This window comes from Pelmatolapia mariae, linkage group LG8 (assembly GCF_036321145.2).
Source record: "Pelmatolapia mariae isolate MD_Pm_ZW linkage group LG8, Pm_UMD_F_2, whole genome shotgun sequence".
Classification (NCBI taxonomy): Eukaryota; Metazoa; Chordata; class Actinopteri; order Cichliformes; family Cichlidae; genus Pelmatolapia; species Pelmatolapia mariae.
Window position 1 is genome coordinate 5,150,508 of NC_086234.1, and position 19,363 is coordinate 5,169,870.

Sequence of the window (19,363 nt, forward strand, 5' to 3'; positions counted from 1 at the left end):
ATTCCCACCCTCATGCTCTCATATACAATTGCTCAACACTCACCCAACGTGGAGACAGACATAGAGAGACGCTGTACACACAATCACACTCCCCAAGCGTACTCTAAGCCCCGAGTCTAGGTACCCTTGCCCCTGGAGGGGGAAACTGCACCCAGACTCAGGTGGTGTAACCCTTTTCCCTGCGGTGGGGAGAAGCAGACCGCCCCGACTCCGCAGCAGCAGGGAGGCCCCATACACCAGACCCCAGTCGGACGGCCAACTCCTCCTCCTAGCCCCCCTGCTCCAGCAGGCCGCAGAGAACGGGGGTGTAGGAAGACTCCAAACCTCCCTCCACCCGCTCATATGTACTGTTGATGTATGTGTGTTCTAAGGTGCATTTAAAACCCAGGAGGGCATGGAGCCACCTGCCAGAGCAGCAGGTAAGCATATAGCCCCTCCTGCTAGCCCTCAATGTCTACATGTATTTAAAATTGAGAGGTGGGCAACGACGCCAGGGGTGAGGTGTACACCCTGATGGTAGTTTGGAATCCGTGTAGCGTGCCCACCTCCAAGATCCTATATGTATGTGTAATGAGAGTGTGAGTAATGTGAATGTCTAAGTTGTGGGATAAAATTGAGGCAGAGGCAGCCAGAAGGGGACAGAGGGGGGGGATGTCTCCTCTGCACCCTGGTGACACACCCCTACCCCAAGGCCCTGCATGTGTGGGTGATTGTGGTGGAGCGGGAAGAGGGAGGCCGCTGGAGATGGGGAGGGAAGGAAGGGAGGGGCAAGTGACCCCTCCCTGGGGCCAGCTCCCCCGCTGACCCCAGTAGGCACCCCCATGCTGTGCAACCCGCCAGGGAAAGGGGGCCCAGGCCCATCCGGACCGGGGCCCAGTGCAGCAGCGCCCCCCGGCCCCACAGAGCCCGGGACAATTCACCTGACCCCACCACAGAGAAAACTGCACCCACCCCCATCATCCACTCATCTTCCAGACTACACAAGACAATAGACGCCCAGGCTGAGATCTTCCTCCACCACTCCTGTATCTCCCCCTCCTGCAGAGAGAGTTCCTGAAGAGAGGAAAGCTCCTGCAAGATGTGACAACCTCCCCCACCAGTTGAAGAGCCCCCCAGGTGGCTCGATGCACCGGCGGCACCCCGCGCCAGGGCCGGGCCCCCATACACCCACCCGCCCACAACCTCGGCAACACACCAACCAGGACCCAAGCCCCTGAGGCCCGGCCAGGGCCCCAGCCCAGAGACGGAGCGCCCCCAGAACCTCACGCCCATCCCGGACCCACCCAGGGGCAGCCAGGCTACCAGGTCAGTAACCCACGTCCGTCAGCACAGACCCTCCCCTAGCCCCGCTGCACGCAGCCACGAGGAAACCGTCACCTAAGAGCCAACAGAGCCCCTAATTGGCCATGACCGCTACCCCGGGTTGAGCCCCCCAAGGAAGATGCTCCTGGGGAACCCCCCGACGCCCTAAGCCTGTCCCTACCCCCACACCAATCACAACAGTGAAGGTGGGACCAAACTATGGCCCCCCACCCCCACTAGGTGATGGAGCTGATCAAAGGAGCCCAGAGCAATTGATCTGATGTGGTGGCAGAGGCTGTATCAAGACTAATGTAATCTAATAGATAATTTCTATATTGGTTAGAATTAAGATTATTTTTATTTTTCCAGTTCATGAGGACTGTTTTCTTGGCTATGCATAGGGCAGTGAAAACCATATGGGCTATATTCTTTTCCGTAGTGACATTATCTAAGCTGCCCAACAAACATACTAAAGGAGAAGTTGGAATGTTACATTTCAGACACTTTGATAAGTCTTCACATATCTCACGCCAAAACTTCTGAACTGGTGGACAGAACCAAAGAGCGTGGATATAATTGTCCGGTGAATTGGTTTGGCAGTGTGAGCAGTTGTTGGTAGACGTAAAGCCCATCTTGAACATCCGATGACCTGTATAGTGCACTCTATGTAGTATTTTGTATTGAATTAATTGAAGACTGGGATTTCTAATTAAATGAAAGGTTTTTAAGCAAATCTGAGACCAGAAGTTTTGGTCTAAGTTAACTGATAAATCCGCTTCCCATTTTGCAATAGGAAGTGATATTGATTCATCTGTTTTAGAAAGCATTCTGTATATTTTGGATAGTAATTTGGGGGTTTTAAGAGTAAGAAATTGAACCACACTTGGTGGTGTTTGTAGTTCAACTTGACCCGGTTTAAATCTCTTTTTTACTATGGATTTAATTTGTTGATATTCTAAAAATCTTTTCTTGTTGATCCCATATTGTGTAACTAGTCTGTCAAATGAAATAAATTCTGTTCCTTCTAGTATATGTTCTAAATATTTGATTCCTTTACTACTCCAATCTGAAAAGTTTATCATATTATTGTTTTGTAATATGTCAGGGTTGTTCCAGATAGGTGTACGTTTGCATGGGATTAATGGAGACTCTGTCAACTTCAGAAACTCCCACCACGCTGTCAGAGAGGAGCTGATGTTGACGCTTTTGAAGCATTCATGTCGTTGGATGTTTGAGCTGATAAACGGTAGATCTGAAATCTCTAGATTATTGCAAAGTGCTTGTTCTACATCTAGCCAAGGTTCATCTAAGAGGGTATGTTTTTGCCATCCTGAGATAAACTGAAGCCTGTTGGCCAAGAAGTAGTGCTGAAAGTTAGGTAGTTCTAATCCTCCTTTATCCTTGGTCTTTTGTAGTGTTTTTAAGCTTATACGTGGGGGCTTATTTTTCCAAAGGAATTTGGACATATATGAATCTAGAGATCTGAACCAATCTTGCGGCGGTTTAGTTGGGATCATTGAGAATAAATAATTTATTTTTGGTAATACCATCATTTTTATAGCGGCAACCCTTCCCATGAGTGATATGGGTAGACATTTCCACCTAGCCAGATCACCTTCTACTTTCTTTAAAAGTGGGATATGGTTTAATTTAGTTAGATCTGCAAGCTTGGGAGAAACATTAATACCTAAATATTTTATATTTCCCGATTGCAGTGGAGTAGAAGAGGAATTATGGAAGGAGCAATTAATCGGAAGGACTGTAGATTTTGACCAGTTAATTGAGTAATCTGATATTCTTGCAAAAGAGTTTATCAGTTCAATCACCCCAGAGATATTGGTTTGTGAATTTTGGAGAAAGAGTAACACATCATCCGCATAAAGGCTGATTTTATGTTCCACGTTCTTGCATTTTATGCCCTTAATTACTGAATTCTGTCTAATTGCTGCTGCTAGTGGTTCGATAAAAATTGCAAACAGTGAAGGGGAGAGTGGGCATCCCTGCCTGGTGCCCCTCAGGAGACAGAAGCTGGAGGATGTCTGGTCATTTGTTCTGACACAAGCTGTTGGGGAATTATATAATATTTTTAACCAGTTGATGAAAGAAGATCCAAAACCAAATTTGTGTAAAGTTGCAAATAGAAATTTCCAGTTAACTCTGTCAAACGCTTTTTCTGCATCTAGAGAAAATATTGTAGTTTCAAGGTTTTTACTGTATGAGTAGTCTATCAAATTAAGTAATCTACGTGTATTTGTTGATGAGTGCCTACCTTTTATGAAACCAGTTTGGTCAGGATGAATTAAGAGGGGGGTTATTTTCTCTAGTCTCTTTGAGAGAGCTTTGCAAATTATTTTAAGGTCTACATTTATAAGGGATATTGGACGATAGCTTGAGGGATATACAGGGTCTTTGCCTGGTTTTAGCAGGAGATTAATGTTTGCAGAATTCATATTTGGTGGAAGTCTGCCATTTTCTTTGATTTCCAACAACGTTCTGTAAAAAACTGGTGCTAGAATCGTCCAGAATTCTTTGTAGAATTCTGCAGGAAAGCCGTCTGGACCTGGAGCCTTATTATTGGGCATATTTATCAGGGCTTCCTGGAGTTCACCTGGCGTCAGTGGCGAATCCAGTGCCATTGCTTGAGTGTCTAATAATTTTGGGAGAGTTATGTTGTCTAAAAACTGATCAATTTCCTTTTTAGATGGGTTTATTTGTGGTGAATACAACGTTTTATAGAAATCCCTGAAGATGTTGTTTATTTGTTTCGGGTCATATACTGTGTTCCCAGATGAATCTTGAACAGCACATATAGTTGTTTTTTCTTTATTTATTTTTAGCTGGTTTGCTAGAAATTGACCGGATTTATTACTATGTTCATAATTTTGTAAGCGTAGTCTTTGTACTAAGAATTTTGTTTTTTTATCAATTATCTCATTTAATTCTAGTTTTGTTTTGCGTATTTTGTTCAATGTTTCCTGATCTTGGTGGGACGCGTAGGCTTCTTCTAGTGATTTGATGGTTTTTTCTAATTCCTGAATATTTTTGTTTTCTTTTTTTCTTTTTATGTGATGAGAAAGAAATTATTTTACCTCTCATCACGGCTTTCCCTGCTTCCCATAAAACAGAAGCTGATGTTCCGGGAGTGTCATTAAAGTCTAAATATGAAGTCCACTCTTTTTTAAAATATTTAATAAAGTCTTCATCTTTAAGCAGTGATGTATTAAATCTCCAGTTTTTACTTGGCGTAGTATTATTCTTGTGCATTAGTGTTAAAGATACAGGAGCATGATCGCTGACAGCTATAGGGTGAATCTCAGTGTCTGAAATGTCACTCAGCAGTGAGCTGCTGACCAAAAAATAATCCAGACGAGAGTAGGAGTGATGAACATGTGAGAAAAAAGTATATTCCTTACTGGTGGGGTGAAGGGAGCGCCATGCATCGCAAAGACCAAAGTCGCTCATATACTGTTTGATTATATTTGTGGACTGCCAATTACGCTGAGTTCCTGCTGTATTGAGCCTATCCATTTCTTCATTTAGTCCAAGGTTGAGGTCGCCTCCAAGAACAAGTGTGCCATCTAAGTGTTCAGAGAGTGCACTGAAAAAACTGTGAAAGAATGAGGGATCATCAACATTTGGACCATATACACTTACAATACATAGCTTTTTATCAAGTATAGATAGTTTAATGATTAAGAATCTGCCCTCTGAATCTATAACTGTATCGAGTACTGTGAAATTAATATTTTTATGTATTAAAATTGCTACTCCCCTTTGTCTAGAATTATAACAAGCTGAGAACACATTAGGAAACTCAGGTGTTTTAAGTTCATTCGAACCTCTAAGAGGTCTGTGGGTCTCTTGTAAAAGGACAACATCTGCCTGTAGTTTTTTGAGTTGGTTAAATATTTTTAACCTCTTTTCTCTGGAGCCAGCTCCATTTACATTCCATGTAACGAATCTCAGTGCACCCATAGATGTCTGTGTATAACTAGGGGTGTATGCTGTGTGTGTCGCTTAGACAGGTGGAGAGAATACATCACTTGTTCATAAATAAAGAGAGGGAGAGAGAGAAAAAGTGTGTGGCGAGATGCTCCCTGAGTCTGACTATGTGTTTGCATATTTACTAAGATGAGTACGCTTGGCTTAAATGTGTGTATCCTATACAACTGTGTGCGCTGTCTGAGTGATGTAAATGTGCTGCCGTTGAGCGCATGACTGTGCGTGATCGTGCTGTGCGTATGTGTCGAAATAAAGGATGTTGTTTGTGGATGAGTGTGGAAGCAGGTGATCGAAGCAGTGAAAGAAAGAAAAAAGAAAGAAACCAAGGACAAGGGTGAGCAGCATAAAAACAAGAGGGGAAAAGGAGAGAAGAAAAAACAAGAAGAGAGAAAAAAAAAAAAAAAAAGCGTCTTTCTTAAGAAGACGCGTGGTATTGATCCACGAGGAATTCGGAGATGAACTGCCCGTAAGTGTCCTCTCCATCACCTCAGCCGGCACATCTGTCTTTCAGCTGCACTCACTGCCTTAAACTCTACAGCCCGATGGCCTCCCGCTGCCTCCTCTGCCCCCCGCTCCTCTGCAGCAGGCTGGCTGTGAAACGAAGCTGCTATGTGTCACATTCAGCTGGCCGAGGCCGATGTCATTGAGGTGTGTGGGGAGCTGAATGAGAAGTGTCTAAAGGTCCTGACTGTCACTACAGATTTTGAGGAAACTAAAGCCAAATGTGCCGACTCTCAGATCAGAGAAGCAGCAGCTGACCGGATCCCTCATTAAAACCCATCTTTGCCTCTGTTTTTTGTTTTTATCTTGTACTGATCATGATGATAATAAAAGTAAAAGACTGCGTTTGCTGTGAGGGGAAGTAATGACCTAAAAATGATAACTGGTGCAAAGGATGTGGAGAATCAGCAAGCAAATGGATACAGAACACTTCTCTGGATTTTCTTCTCTACAATTTTTGCTTCGATTTATCACATTTATCAGGAAGGAAAAGGACCTAAATCCAGGAAATGTAAAATCCTAAACCCAAAAATTTAATCAGGAAGAAACAGAAGTTTTCAGGTAAACAGTTAGCGAGAGCGTCAAAGGTCTGACAAATTTGAGAAAACCTGGAAGCCTTTTTTGAGTAACACCAAGCTTTAATAACATTTCCCTATTTTAATGCGTACTCGCATACATTCACTAGATACCTAAAATGGATTAAATAAGACCTATTAGGCTTAAAGTTCCTGCCCTTATTTTAGGAGCCCATTAAAATAAGAAAGTAAGCTAATGAAAGTCTTCCTGAAGGAACTATGAATAAAGACCGTCTAGTAAATGGGAAGAGCTACACAGGTTGTGTATTTACTCTGACTAATTGAAAAAAGGAGCGTCAATAAAAGATAAAAGCAGAGACAGGAAGTAAAACTGATAACAGGGTAGAGGGAGCAGAATGAAAAATAAACATAACCACATTTCAAACCCATGACACATCCCCAGTGCAAATCAGAGGTGTGAGTCCCTGCTAGGCTACTGTTTGTCTGTGATTTTAGCTCATTGTTAGATGGTTGCTAGGCGCCTTCATTATGCATAATGATGTATCATGATGAACACTTAGTGGATATAAATTAGATGTTTTGTGTCATGTAGTTAAATTGATGCCATGCTTATATAAGGTGTTACAGGTGCGTAAATCCTGCAAATCATTTTAGCACATTGATAGTTGGTTGCTTGACGTGATGATGTCATTACATTTAAAATACCTGTACCTGTGCTCAACTCCTGTTTGTGTAGAAAGAGTTTGCGTGTCACTTATTATATGAGTAAATAAAATTATTTAGTCAAGAATTTTTTTTGTAACCAGTAAACATTTGAAATATGTGCTTATAATTTATTTGGGTTTATTGGATTTTATTTATTCGCATCGCCTATGCTCCTCTTTCCCAACAAGTTTCATTATGTTGAGTTTGGTACAAACTCTTTCCAATAAAAAGACAAATTCCACTCATCACATTACAAATACTGAAGGCCTGGTTAGTTGCGGTGATCTAATGTCTTTGTTATGCTTTTTGCTCCCAGACTGTAACTTAATTTTCCTCCATGTGGGTCGATGCATTTGTCTAAATTATTTATTGGCTGATTGATTTGCCCGTCCATTCATTGAAAGGCTTGGGTGCTTGGCGAATAATGGCTTTGTTACTGATGCAGTGGTGATGGTGGCTGACTGATTGGATGATCGATGGATTGTGTGGCTAAGAAAATGAGTAAAGCTCATGCAAAGGGAAGTTTGAGCAGCATGAAAAGGGATGCCATTTCTCTGACTATAGTTTATTGAATAAACCAGCTTGCTTACTGCGCAATTTTCACAGAAAACCACAATAAACCTGCCTATGTGTTTTACCCGCGCGCTACATTATCTGATCAATTGTCCACCTGTACACTGCTAATATTTTTCCTAAATGTGATTTTCTTGTTTCCTCTACAGGCTCTCTACAACTCAATCAAGAACCAGAAGCTGCAGTGGACATTGTAAGTCTTTTTAAATTGACCTAATGTAAATATTATTATCTTAAGCTGTTTTTAATTCATTATGGTTTCCCATCTGTGGAGGACCAAATGTACCCAATTTTTAAAAAAGAAAGAAAGAAAGAAAGAAATATATAAATTGGTTAATAAATCATTCAGTATTTCAGTATATTTGGAATTGATATGATTAAATTTACTGATGTACATTTTTTTTATAATTACCTATTTATTTATTGGTTGCCTCAAATGGGGAGCTAAGCTGTCAGTGAAGTCTTCTGTGCAGATATAAATGCATGAAGAATAATAAAATAATAAATAATATAAAAAAAAATCATCATTTTTTAAAAACAAATGACCTTATTATTAACTTTATTATTGTGTTGATAAATTGAATAAATTGAACATTAGTTTATTTATTTAAACTATTTTTAAAGATATCCTTTTAGCTTATATTTTTAATACAAAAATATAAATCAACATAAATCAATAATAATATTATCATGTATAATTTGTTTTGTTTATTGTTTCTGATACATGTAATGGCCTGTCATTTTTTTAGTAAGTCATTTATCTTTAAGCTAAATACTAATGAATAAATAGAGTCTTATTTTTAACTCACATCTTCATTTCTTTTCTTATTTTGTTTACAAATAATCATTTATGTACTTGTTTATTTTTTCATATTGGCAGTTTTGGGCCCCCATACGGGGCCTCCAAAAAAAAAAAAGAAAGAAACAAAGGAAATTCATAGATAAATAAATTTGGAGAAAATAATGGAAAGAGAGAAAATAATTACATTTAGAAAGTTACAGAAATATTTGTATTAATAAAATTGAAATGATAAAAACAAATGTGGAAAAACTCTAATTTAAAACACAAAATTAATATGAATTTATTCCATGTTTTTAAAATGAATTAACAACTTCTTTTGTTTTTTTATTCTTTATTTATTGGCTTTTCCAATTTCGATTTTGGTAGTTTGAGTCTTCCATACATTCTGTGCTTTTTATTCTCACACACAGACTGGAGGGCAGGAAACAATACGGGATATTGATCAGCTTGTTTGCATCCTCAGTGATGACGCTAGTGTTGTTTGGCATGTGAAGGAAACATTAGTGTGTCAAGGGTTGCTATTCTGGATCACAGCTCCACGGCGCCTCAGAGATGCCAATTAAGTCGCCAGCTTTCCAAGCTTTGTTGCCATAGTTACGGCACCATGGATACGACTCCATAGCTACCACGATGCTCTTTCCTCCCTGCATTCTCTCGGCAGCAAACACACACAGTGACAGGCAGATAAAATGCACACATTAGTGTATGTATAGGCAGAAATCACATGTATGCTTGTGAACATGTTGCATTTTGGATGCATGAAAAGCAAAAGAAAAAAAATTCAAAAGAGAACGAGAACAAGGCAGCTCCATTTCAACGTCTCTTTACCTGCATCCTGTACAAAGGTGCGACCACAGCCTCCCACTACCTTTCCAAAAATAGCAGCTGCAGCGCTCCCGAAGCAGCCGAACAAAAGTGGTCAGAGGAGCAGATTGCGGAGGAGATCCGCAGAGAGGCAGGCAATCCAGTTCAAACATCTCCGCTGACATATAGACAGCTATTTAAACACTGCCACCGCACAGGAGGCCTCGCTGGGATAGAAGAGATGTCATTTTTAGACACGTAAACACCACAGAGCGAAGGAGAATCCACCTCCAAACAAAACCGGTTACAGATGAAGAGATTCAGCCCACAGAAGTCTGTTGTTCATTTTTAATGCTTTAGCGGGCAGAGATCTCTGCAATGGAATCTGCTTTGGAACTCTGACACTTATGGACAAGACTCATCCGCCTTAATATTCAGGAATCTTTCTCGGAGCCTGGCTCATTGATTGGTAGCCTTCAAACTGCGGTTAAACTTAAAATTAACCAAATTTTAATTTATTTCACAGCTCTGAATCCATGTCATTGTAAGCTGGTGTGTCTGCATTGCTGTGCGGTCACAAATGCAACTGAGTTGTTCATATTGAACTTGGGTCTAATAGATATTTAACAACTCTTCCTCAAAGGCAGGAAGAGGAGAAGCCTTCACAACAGACCGAGATTGTCAGCGCTATAAAAATGAAGAAAAAGCCACATGTCTGCACAGGAATACTAGCTGTTGCATTAGCATAATCAGCAAGCTGGATAGAATCACATTTACTTTCACTGAGACATTACCCTCATTCTAATCAGTATACTCTGTTTACATCACATATTAGGGCCAAACAGATGTGTTGCAGATGTTAAGGTCTGTGTGGCTGGGTGCTTATTTACATTTCTGGGAACTCAAGCATTATACTTAAGGTGAGCTCAAGTCGCTGCAGTCTTGTCCTAAATGATAAAAGCGTCGCTGCTCAAAACTAAAAGAAAAATTGCCTCTTTAACCCTTGAATGCAAACAGAAGAAATCGAAGCAAGAAACTTAATATTCATGGATCTTTTCTAAAAGTTTGCAGCAATCTCCCTCTGCACCATCTGTGAATCTCTGTGCTCCTGCACAGACCTATCAATACATACAGAAGTTTACATCCACTCATAATGGACATCAATGCTGTTGCTAAGGGACATTTAGCCACATGTTACTGGGCCTCCACGTATATATTTGAGCCTGTGTGGATTAGACAAAATCAAAAATGAATTCAAACCCGTGTACCCAGTTCTTGTTTTTTTAAACTCTGCCATACAAGTACTCCAAGAAATCATTAAAAGCCCAAAACTACCATGACATTCATAATCATGGACTTGTGACCACAACTGCAGAAGACGGGGATGAAATGACCTTTTCATATAAACATGGTCAGCATTTTTTAAACCAGGTGTGACAAGGAGCATCATCAAAAGCATGTTTTACTTGCTAATTCTTAAAAATAGTGACTAATATCATAAACTCATCAGGAAAGTGTTTCCTGAGGTCACTGATTGACAAAGCTGAGAGCCCCCTGCTGGCCATTAGAAAGAATGCAGGCTTAAAGCACACCATCACTAGCGTCACAATCAGACCATCTTTTGTGGAGAGTTTGTGGCTGGACCCGCAACAACAAAAATAAAAATAACATAAATAACATCAAAGTTTCCCAACCTGCCATCCCTGGAAAGATTTGGAATTTCTGTAATAACACATTTTAGGATAAAACTAGCTCATGAGCCATGGGCGTGTCTGAATTAGGATTATATCCAATTATCTCTGTGCTTTTGATAAATAGACTGGTTCTTATATAGTGCTTTTCTACCTGTAAATATGCCTCATTTATATAAGCACGTTTCCCATGCTTTTTCTACCTAATTGCTTTCTAACATTCACTCTCGGATGGATGCATCAGAGAGCAACTTGGGTTTAGTATCTTGCCCAAGGATACTTTGGCACGCAGACCGGAGCAGCCAGGTATCGAACCACCAACCTTCCGATAAGCAGATGACCTCCTGAGCTACAGCGACACCTTTTAAAGCTGCTTACTGAGCTCACAGCGTAATGGTCGAGCCCTGGGGGCAGAACCTTGTTCCTGTTTGTTCTTATACAGGCTGATTTGTGTGTTTGCAGTTCTTTTCTATATTTAGCTTGTTCCAGTATCGATTTACTAATTTACTCCCTTATTTTAAAATAAAACCCTTCTCTGCGCGTGATATTCACACTCTAAAACAAACCACTCGCTGCGATTATGTGTATGTGAAATCTAGCGTCCCATCACAGGTGTGTGTTTGTGCTCTATTCTGTTTTTCTTTTCTTTTGCAATGGATGTTATTTCACACCCCCGCAGAGAGAGACGTGCACATGGCCACTCTCAGCGGTGCAGTTGGATGCACCCACATGTTCTTCACTCGCTCGCTCACAGATACAACACAGACGTATACACATGGTTCCTCATTCAGTAGCGGGGGTGGATGGAGAGCAGAGGGAGAGGCGGTGGGCATTGTACTGTGAAAGGGAGACGCAACAAGTCGGAGATACGGGGAGAAGTGGATCCCTGGATAGAAAAGAATGGCAGGATAGTAGGATATAATGAGCCGGGAGAATGAAGCATGCTGTACATGAAGTGAGGCAGGGAGATGAGACCTTCCTGTTCTATTATTCCTTTTATTCTGTTAATCTCAGTTCTCCTATTTCCTCGCTGGCTCTAATCATCGTGTCTTATTATTGTCTGCAGCCGTCACCGCTCACCTGCATACACCTGATGCTGTGATACTGACTGAAATATGTCTGTAATTCCAGGCGTCTTGTTTACTCTAACAGTTTAGGCTCAGAACCTGAGAAAGCCTTCGTCTCCTCACGCTTTTTCCTTTTATACACTTAAAAAAAGCTTCTCTTGCATGACAGTGAAGAGTTTTTGGTAGTGGAATAAAACTTTTTAAAGGCCTTGAATTTGAATTGGGGAGTATAATACACTTTTATTAAATGCAAAAAGTAGTTTTGTCTCCAACTCATTTCATGTATTTGTCCCATCTGGAGTGGGGAATACCTGCCACTTAATTTAAAAAAAAAAAAATGTAAGCAAGCTGTAAATGCAGACATCCACACACCGGGGGCGCTGCAGAAAGGACTGCATGTGTTTATGTCTGTCAAAGTAGAAAAGAATGAAGAGTTGTTTTGATGGCTACAAAAACTCATTTATGGTCAGTCCCATCCTTTCAAAATAAGACTTTGTCTGGGGGTATTGCACAGGTAATTTAAAGCCTGTGTGAATGAAGAAATGCTTTGCCGCCTATAAGAGTGTTTTTTATGAATTATTGTCCTTTTTCACTTGACTGTGTTTGGAGTGTTTTGGTACAGTGACTCACAGTCAGTGAAACACAGCAGATCTCTTTCCTTTTCCTTCCTTCCCTTTCTAATTTCATTTCTTCCCTTTACCTCTGACTCCTCCTCCTTTTAGACTTTTTTTTCCTTTGTTATAGTTTTTTATTTATTTTCCTTTCTTCATTTTTCTTTTTCCTGTTCCGTTTCTTGTCATCTCTTCATCTCTGTCTTTCATTCTTTCCCTTTGTTTTTGTTTCTGTCTTCATTCATTCATCTTTCATGTTGCCCTTCTTTTGTCCTTCCTTTGCTGCCCTCTGTTGTATTTTCCTTCTTAAATACAGTACAGCTGTATTTCCTTTTTTTTCTTACCCTCTCTGTTCCTCCTCTCCTGGACTTCTTTTTCCTTCACTGTTATTACTATATTTGCTTTCATACATTTTCTTTGTTTCCTTAAATTTTCCATTCTTCGCCAGAATTCCTCTTCTTGTCATCTTTTTACCTTCTGTTGTGTTTCTTTCCTTTCATCTCTGCCCTCAGCTCTATCCTTTGTCTCCCGTTTTCCCTTTCATCTTTTCCTCTCCTCTCTTCCTTCTCACCTCCTTTCTCACTCATGTTAAATGTTCTGCCATCTGAGAACGATCAGCTTTGTCTTTTCTCCCCCCTCCGTCTCTGTCACTCCTCTATCTTTCTCCTCCACTCATCCACCCCCCTCCACCTCTCTCTCTCCATCTCCTCTCCACTTTGTCTCTGTGTGGAGACGGATTCAGGCAGGCCAGCAGTTACCAGGCAACAGGCTACATGCTCATTGGCTCCGTCTCTGCTTCTCTTTCTCTCTCCGGCTCCTGCATGGGGTTAACTGCTGTTATGTACTGTTGGTTACTCATAGCGTGGTCTCGGGGGGGTTCGGCACACAGCCATTTTCTATTTTCAGGCTGAACTTTTGCATGGGTGCCGCCTGGTGAGGTAACAAGTGGAATTGCCATATTACCTTGCTGGGTGGATGCAGAGAGGCTCACTGCTGCAGCCTAAAGCATCTATCATCTCTTTAATGTGACAAATCCACTTAAAAACACCAAAAGATGCATGCAGTGCATTGTCAAGGATTATTTAGAGGAGAATGGGATTATCGCTGCTGTAGCAACGTGCATTGTTGGGTTTGTTTACAAACTGAATATTTAGAAAATAGTAATTGTCTGTAATGAACAACGATAAACAAAAAAAAACAAACAACAAAAGTGAATATGGCCATAAAAAGTTATAGTTTTTTTCATACTGGCAAAAAATATTCTAACCTCTCAAATGAGGAATTAAAAATAGGAAAATTCAAAATAAATTGTATTAGAATTAGAAACAAATGACACACAAGACGAGAGGCAAACTGTAGGAAATCTGTTCAAAATAAAATAAAATGTGTATATAAAAATATTTTTAAAAAGAAAATAAAATTATTGTTTTTGGTTAAAAAAAGGGTTGAATTACATTTTTAAATATTTTATTTGGATAACTTCTAGTCCTTTTTGAATAAAAAATTAAAAAAATATATAGGAAAGACAATATAGACTATATACTATTTGTTTAACTGAAACAAAAGTAAATACAAACATAAATACAATATGTTTAAAAGAAAAGAGGTATACATGAAAAAAGTAGATTAGAAAATAAAATGAAACAGAAAAATGTCTTAAAGCAGTAAAAGAAAACCAAATAACACATTTTAAAAAAGGTTGGTGGGTAGTAAACAGACCTGATCTTTTTGGGTGAAGAGTTCAGTTGTTAATCAGACTGAGACTCTTTTTTTCTGGGAAGTTCAGCGCTGAGAAACACATTTCACATGAGGGTAGTTAGAAACAAATGAAGCTGCAATCGACGACTCAGCAGCTTCTCAGGTTTCTCATTTACAGAGATGGCTCCTCAAGGCCTGTTCCTAATGAGCGATGTGCACCCTGCACCAAAACCTCAGATCCACCAGAAACACTCCGAGCCCATAAACTCATTTTAATAAAGGGTGGAGTAAGCCTGGTGTTTGATATAACACTCTGAGACAACACAGTGCTTCCAGTTTTACAATAAATTTGGTCTACGTTTGAGGTGTTTCTAAAGGTTTGGATGAAAATTATTATTAAATAATAATAATTATTAAAACTTCATTAAAGTAACATGAGCAGTTAAATGAAAAGACGGGTTATTTATATGGAAAATGGTTCCAATTTAAATGTGTGCTTGAGATATTATAAGCTGTCCATTTGGGAATGATGGCCATGAGAAAATGTTCTGCATAAAAGCGCCGCTAGAAAAGTTGTTGTTACTGATGTAACCCCAGTTCTATGAGTATGTGTATACCCCAATGGGCTTCAGTGAGTTCTGTAGGGCAGCAAGAGGCAAAAGATCCTTTGCTTTCATCCTTGGCAATAATAAACATATAGTAATGTGGACTAGAGTAATATGAACCAAACCTCTAACTGAAAAGGATCAAATAGTAGTAACAGTAATAGGAGGTCAAGAGGCAGAATCAGTGGCTGACAAACGAGGCTGGTAGCACCAAAACCTGCAGTTAAGGCTGGCTCCTGTAGGAAGTCAGTCTCTATAGACTCCAGTGTTAAAGGGCCTAAATTTACAGCATAAATAAATATGTTTACAAGCCTGGCATTTGTTATAATTGTCATATTTTATTAGAACTTTAATAGGATTTTGTACTTTGTATTATTACAACCGTAACAGACAAGACCGGGGGATGGAAAAAGAAAAAAGTGAGGGGCGGTGGCATGGTGCAGACGACCCACAGCTGCCGTCAGCACAGCCCCTCAATGTTTAACTAGTTCATCGAATAATCTGAAACTCTATAGAAAGAGTTTATTAATGTCATTTTCTCAGAGAAAGTGGTTTGTGAATCCTGAAGAAAAAGTAACACATCATCCAAATATAGATTTATTATTACTTATCTACGTTCTTGCATTTTATGCTAACAGTGAAGGGGAGAATGGCCATCTCTGCCTGGTGCCCCTTTGAAGACAGAAGCTGGAGGATGTTCTGCATCTAGAGACAATATTGTAGTTTCAGTGTTTTTACTACATGAATAGTCTATCAGATTAAGTAATCTAGGTGTACTTGTTGATAAATGCCTACCTTTTATGAAACCGGTTTGGTCAGGATGTATTATGAGGGGGGTTATGTCTCTAATCTCTTTGAGAAAGCTGTCCAGACTCTTTTAAGGTCAACGTTAATAAAGGGTTTGGGCGATAGCTGGTGGGAAATACAGGGTCTTTGCCTGGTTTTAGCAGGAGACTAGTGTTGGCAGAGTTCATATTTGGTGGTAGTCCGCCATGTTCCTTGATTTCCTGCGATGTTCAGCAGAATACTGCTACCAGAATTGTCCAGAACAGACCTCTGCTAGAAATCCATCTGCACCTGGAGCCTTATTATTGGGCATACTTTTCAGGGCTTCCTGGAGTTCACCTGATGTCAGCAGTGAATCCAGTGCTAGTGTTTGATTTGATCATTTCAGAAGCGTTATGTTGTCAAGAAAGTGATCGATTTTGTTTTTAGATGGGTTTATCTCTGGTGAATATAAAGATTTGTAAATGTCCCTGAAAGTGTTGTTTATTGTTTCAGGGTCATATTGTTACAGTCTGGCTGAAGCTGACTATGTGGAGCGAGAAGGAGGACCCAAGTGCAGACACCGAAAATGAAACTTTGATTTAACTAAGTACGAGCTGCTTATTTAAGGCTGGTTAAACAATACAAAAATAAAAGGGCAAAGGCGAAACTAAACAATAACCTAGACTGGGTGAACTAAGATTAAACATAGAAAAAAACCTTAACGTGAACATCTGGCATGGATACATGAAAAACCCAGAAACATGACATGAACACAGCAGACGACCAGACAAGGAATGAATGAAAACACACAGACTAAATACACACAGGAGGTGATCAGGGGAAGTGGAAACACACGGGGAAGCAGCTGACTGGAATGAACATAATGACGCCACAGGGGAAGTGAAACTAAACACAGTGAACATGGGACACCAGACCTCTTCAAAATAAAACAGAAAACATAACGGGACGCAGACATGGCAACGCAAACCTGATGACACATGAAAGGTGAAGGAGACTTAAACACAGGGGGAATCTAATAAACAATGATCTATAACAGGGAAACCTAGGCAAAATAGAAACGAGATTAAGATAACTAAGACTTAAACATAAACAATGAATATCAAAATATAAGAAAGCTCAAAACAATGGGTTAAACGACCCAGGACCGTGACACATATACTATTTTCCCAGACCCAGTTAAAGTCTTTATTTAATCTTTCTTTAGTTTTAACTGGTTAGCTAGAAATTTAATTTAAGTCTAGTGTTGCTTTACGTATTTTGCTCAGCACTTCCTGTTTCTGGGACAACACGCATGCTTCTTCTAAGGATTTGATGATTTCTTTTCATTCCTGAATATATTTGTTTTCTCTTTTCTTTTTTTATAATGTGAATGAAATTATTTTACCTCTCATCACAGCTTTCTCTGCTTCCCAGAGAACAGATGCTCATGATCCAGGCAGTCTAAATATAAAGCCCACTCTTTTTAAAAATATTTAATAAAACCTTCATCTTTAAATCTCTAGTTTTTACTTGGTGACCTTTTTATTTATTTGAATTAAAGACACAGGGGCATGATCTCTGACAGCTATAAGGTTTATCTCAGTGCCTGAAGTGTCACTCAGCAGTGAGCTGCTGACTTAGGGTGAAGGAAACGCCATGCATCTCAAAGTCCGAAATTGCACACGTACTGTTTAATTATATTTGTGGATTCCCAACAGAGCTGAGTTCCTGCTGTCCATTTCTTCATTTAGTCCAAAATTGAGGTTGCCCCTGAGAACAAATGAGCAACCTTGGTATTCAGAGAGTGCACTAAAAAAAGCGTGGAAGAACGAGGGGTCATGAATATTTGGGCCATATACACTGACAGAACAGAACTTTTTGCTACCTATAAAGGATGTAACTATTAGAAATCTACCCTGTGATTGTAAAATGAGCATTTTTATGTATTAAAATTGCTCCTCCCCTTTGCCTGGGGTTATAGCAGGCTGAGAACACATGAGAAAACTCAGGTGTTTTAAGTTCATCTGTAGCTGTGACAGGTCTATGAGTCTCTTGTAATAAAATAATATCTGCCTGTAGTTTGGAGCCAGCACCATGCACATTCCATGTGATAAACCTTAGTGTGCCCATAGTTGTGTGTGTGTGTGTGTGTGTAGCTAATGTTGAGCACTCTGTGTGAATGAGAAAAAACACACTTCCATTGGGTGTAAGAAAGTGTGTGCTGAGAGTTTCCATAAAGGTGCAAATACATAGATCCGAGTGGTGCTTGGTGTTGTCTGATCACATGTGTGCACATTAACTTATATGAGCGATATTATTATATGTGCACACCTGTGTGTGAGAGTCCTATATGTCTGTGTGCACTGTGAGGCTGTAGTGCGTATCTGCGTGATCGTGCCATGCAGATGAAATAATGATTGTGTAATGACAGAGGGTGCAGAAGCAGTAAAAAAGAAAGAAAACATATTGGAAAGGGGTTGTGGGTGAGAGGGAGTGCAAAGAGTAACAAACAGCCCACGATCTTAGAGGAAAGTTGTGTGTGACTTAGTAGGAAAACAGCTGATCTGTGCAGTGAGAGGAGGGAGAAAAACATGCAAAGGGACACGAGGGAGGGATGAAAGAGAAAACCTGACATATCTAATAATTTTATAGCAGTTATCTAACAAGAAATATGGCTGCTGTGTGGCAGAGATCAGTCCAAGAAGTCTGTATTCTCATTTTAATGAGTGAATAAATGTAGTTTTTTTTGGTCTGTGACTAAAATACCAGATATTTCTTCCCTCGTTGTACAGTGCATGGATGCAATTTAAAAAGCAAGCTAATTAGCTCCAATTAGCTCCAACCTCAGCTTGGCAGCAGATAAAATGCTGATGCTGAGACTTGAAGTTGCTGACATCAGTGCGTGACACCACTATGGTCATCTTTTATATACAGTTTGAAGAAGACGAAGAAGAAGAGTAATAACAATGATACAATTGGAATTTTATTTTTAGTAACAGTAACAGAAAAATTGTTCTCAGACTTGTATAGCAAGGGAACTTCAGTTTCTTAACATAATTATTTTTTAAATATTTTGCACTAAAATTTATTTTTAACTGATCTGTTATTTAAGGGTGTTTTCAGCCAAACAATAGGATGATATGAATAATACTAAGCAGCAAAAACTGAATGAAAATCTTTTTTTTAAGAACAAAAATGCAGTCTTTCACAGAATAATTGTAAAAAAAAAAATCTTTGATGCTCAGTCTTGAATTTGAATAACTTAGCAGCTTGATAAGATTTTTACATTTTAAAAACAGAATAAGGGTTTGTGCTTTCTTAGCTTTTTGAGAAGGCTTTAAAGCCTCAGCGTTTTGTAGCATCCTCTGTGTGATGTGTCGGCATCTCTGAGAGCAGCTGTCCCTCTGGGTAAAAATGCCCCTGTTTTTCACCTCAAAGCAGGAGCAAGATAGATGGTGTCACTCTTTTTCCTGTGGTATTTTTTGATCAAGGAGAGTGGACGTCTGTTCTGAGGAGAACAGGAGCACAGCAAGAACGGCGAGAGGAAAACACACAATTAAAGCTTTGAAGAAAACTTTGTTCGCTCTGGTTTCCCCCAGTGAGATGATGCTTTGTAAATGTCTTGAAGAGCAGAAGCTGTGCCAAGACACCAGCAGCGGACAGCGATATTACTCATGTGTACGTGTGTGAAATCTCCG

At 39.8% G+C, this 19,363-nt stretch overlaps 1 protein-coding gene across 5 annotated transcripts in view; it reads left to right on the forward strand.

The window, feature by feature from the left end:
* Nucleotides 1-19,363, forward strand: part of LOC134633634 (PH and SEC7 domain-containing protein 1-like) — a 107,995-nt gene that overhangs the window by 74,641 nt on the left and 13,991 nt on the right. For all 5 annotated transcript variants that reach the window (XM_063482543.1, XM_063482545.1, XM_063482544.1 and 2 more), the window contains one exon: nucleotides 7,769-7,812. In XM_063482543.1, the coding sequence (XP_063338613.1) occupies nucleotides 7,769-7,812 (44 nt within the window). The remainder of the gene's footprint in view (nucleotides 1-7,768; nucleotides 7,813-19,363) is intronic.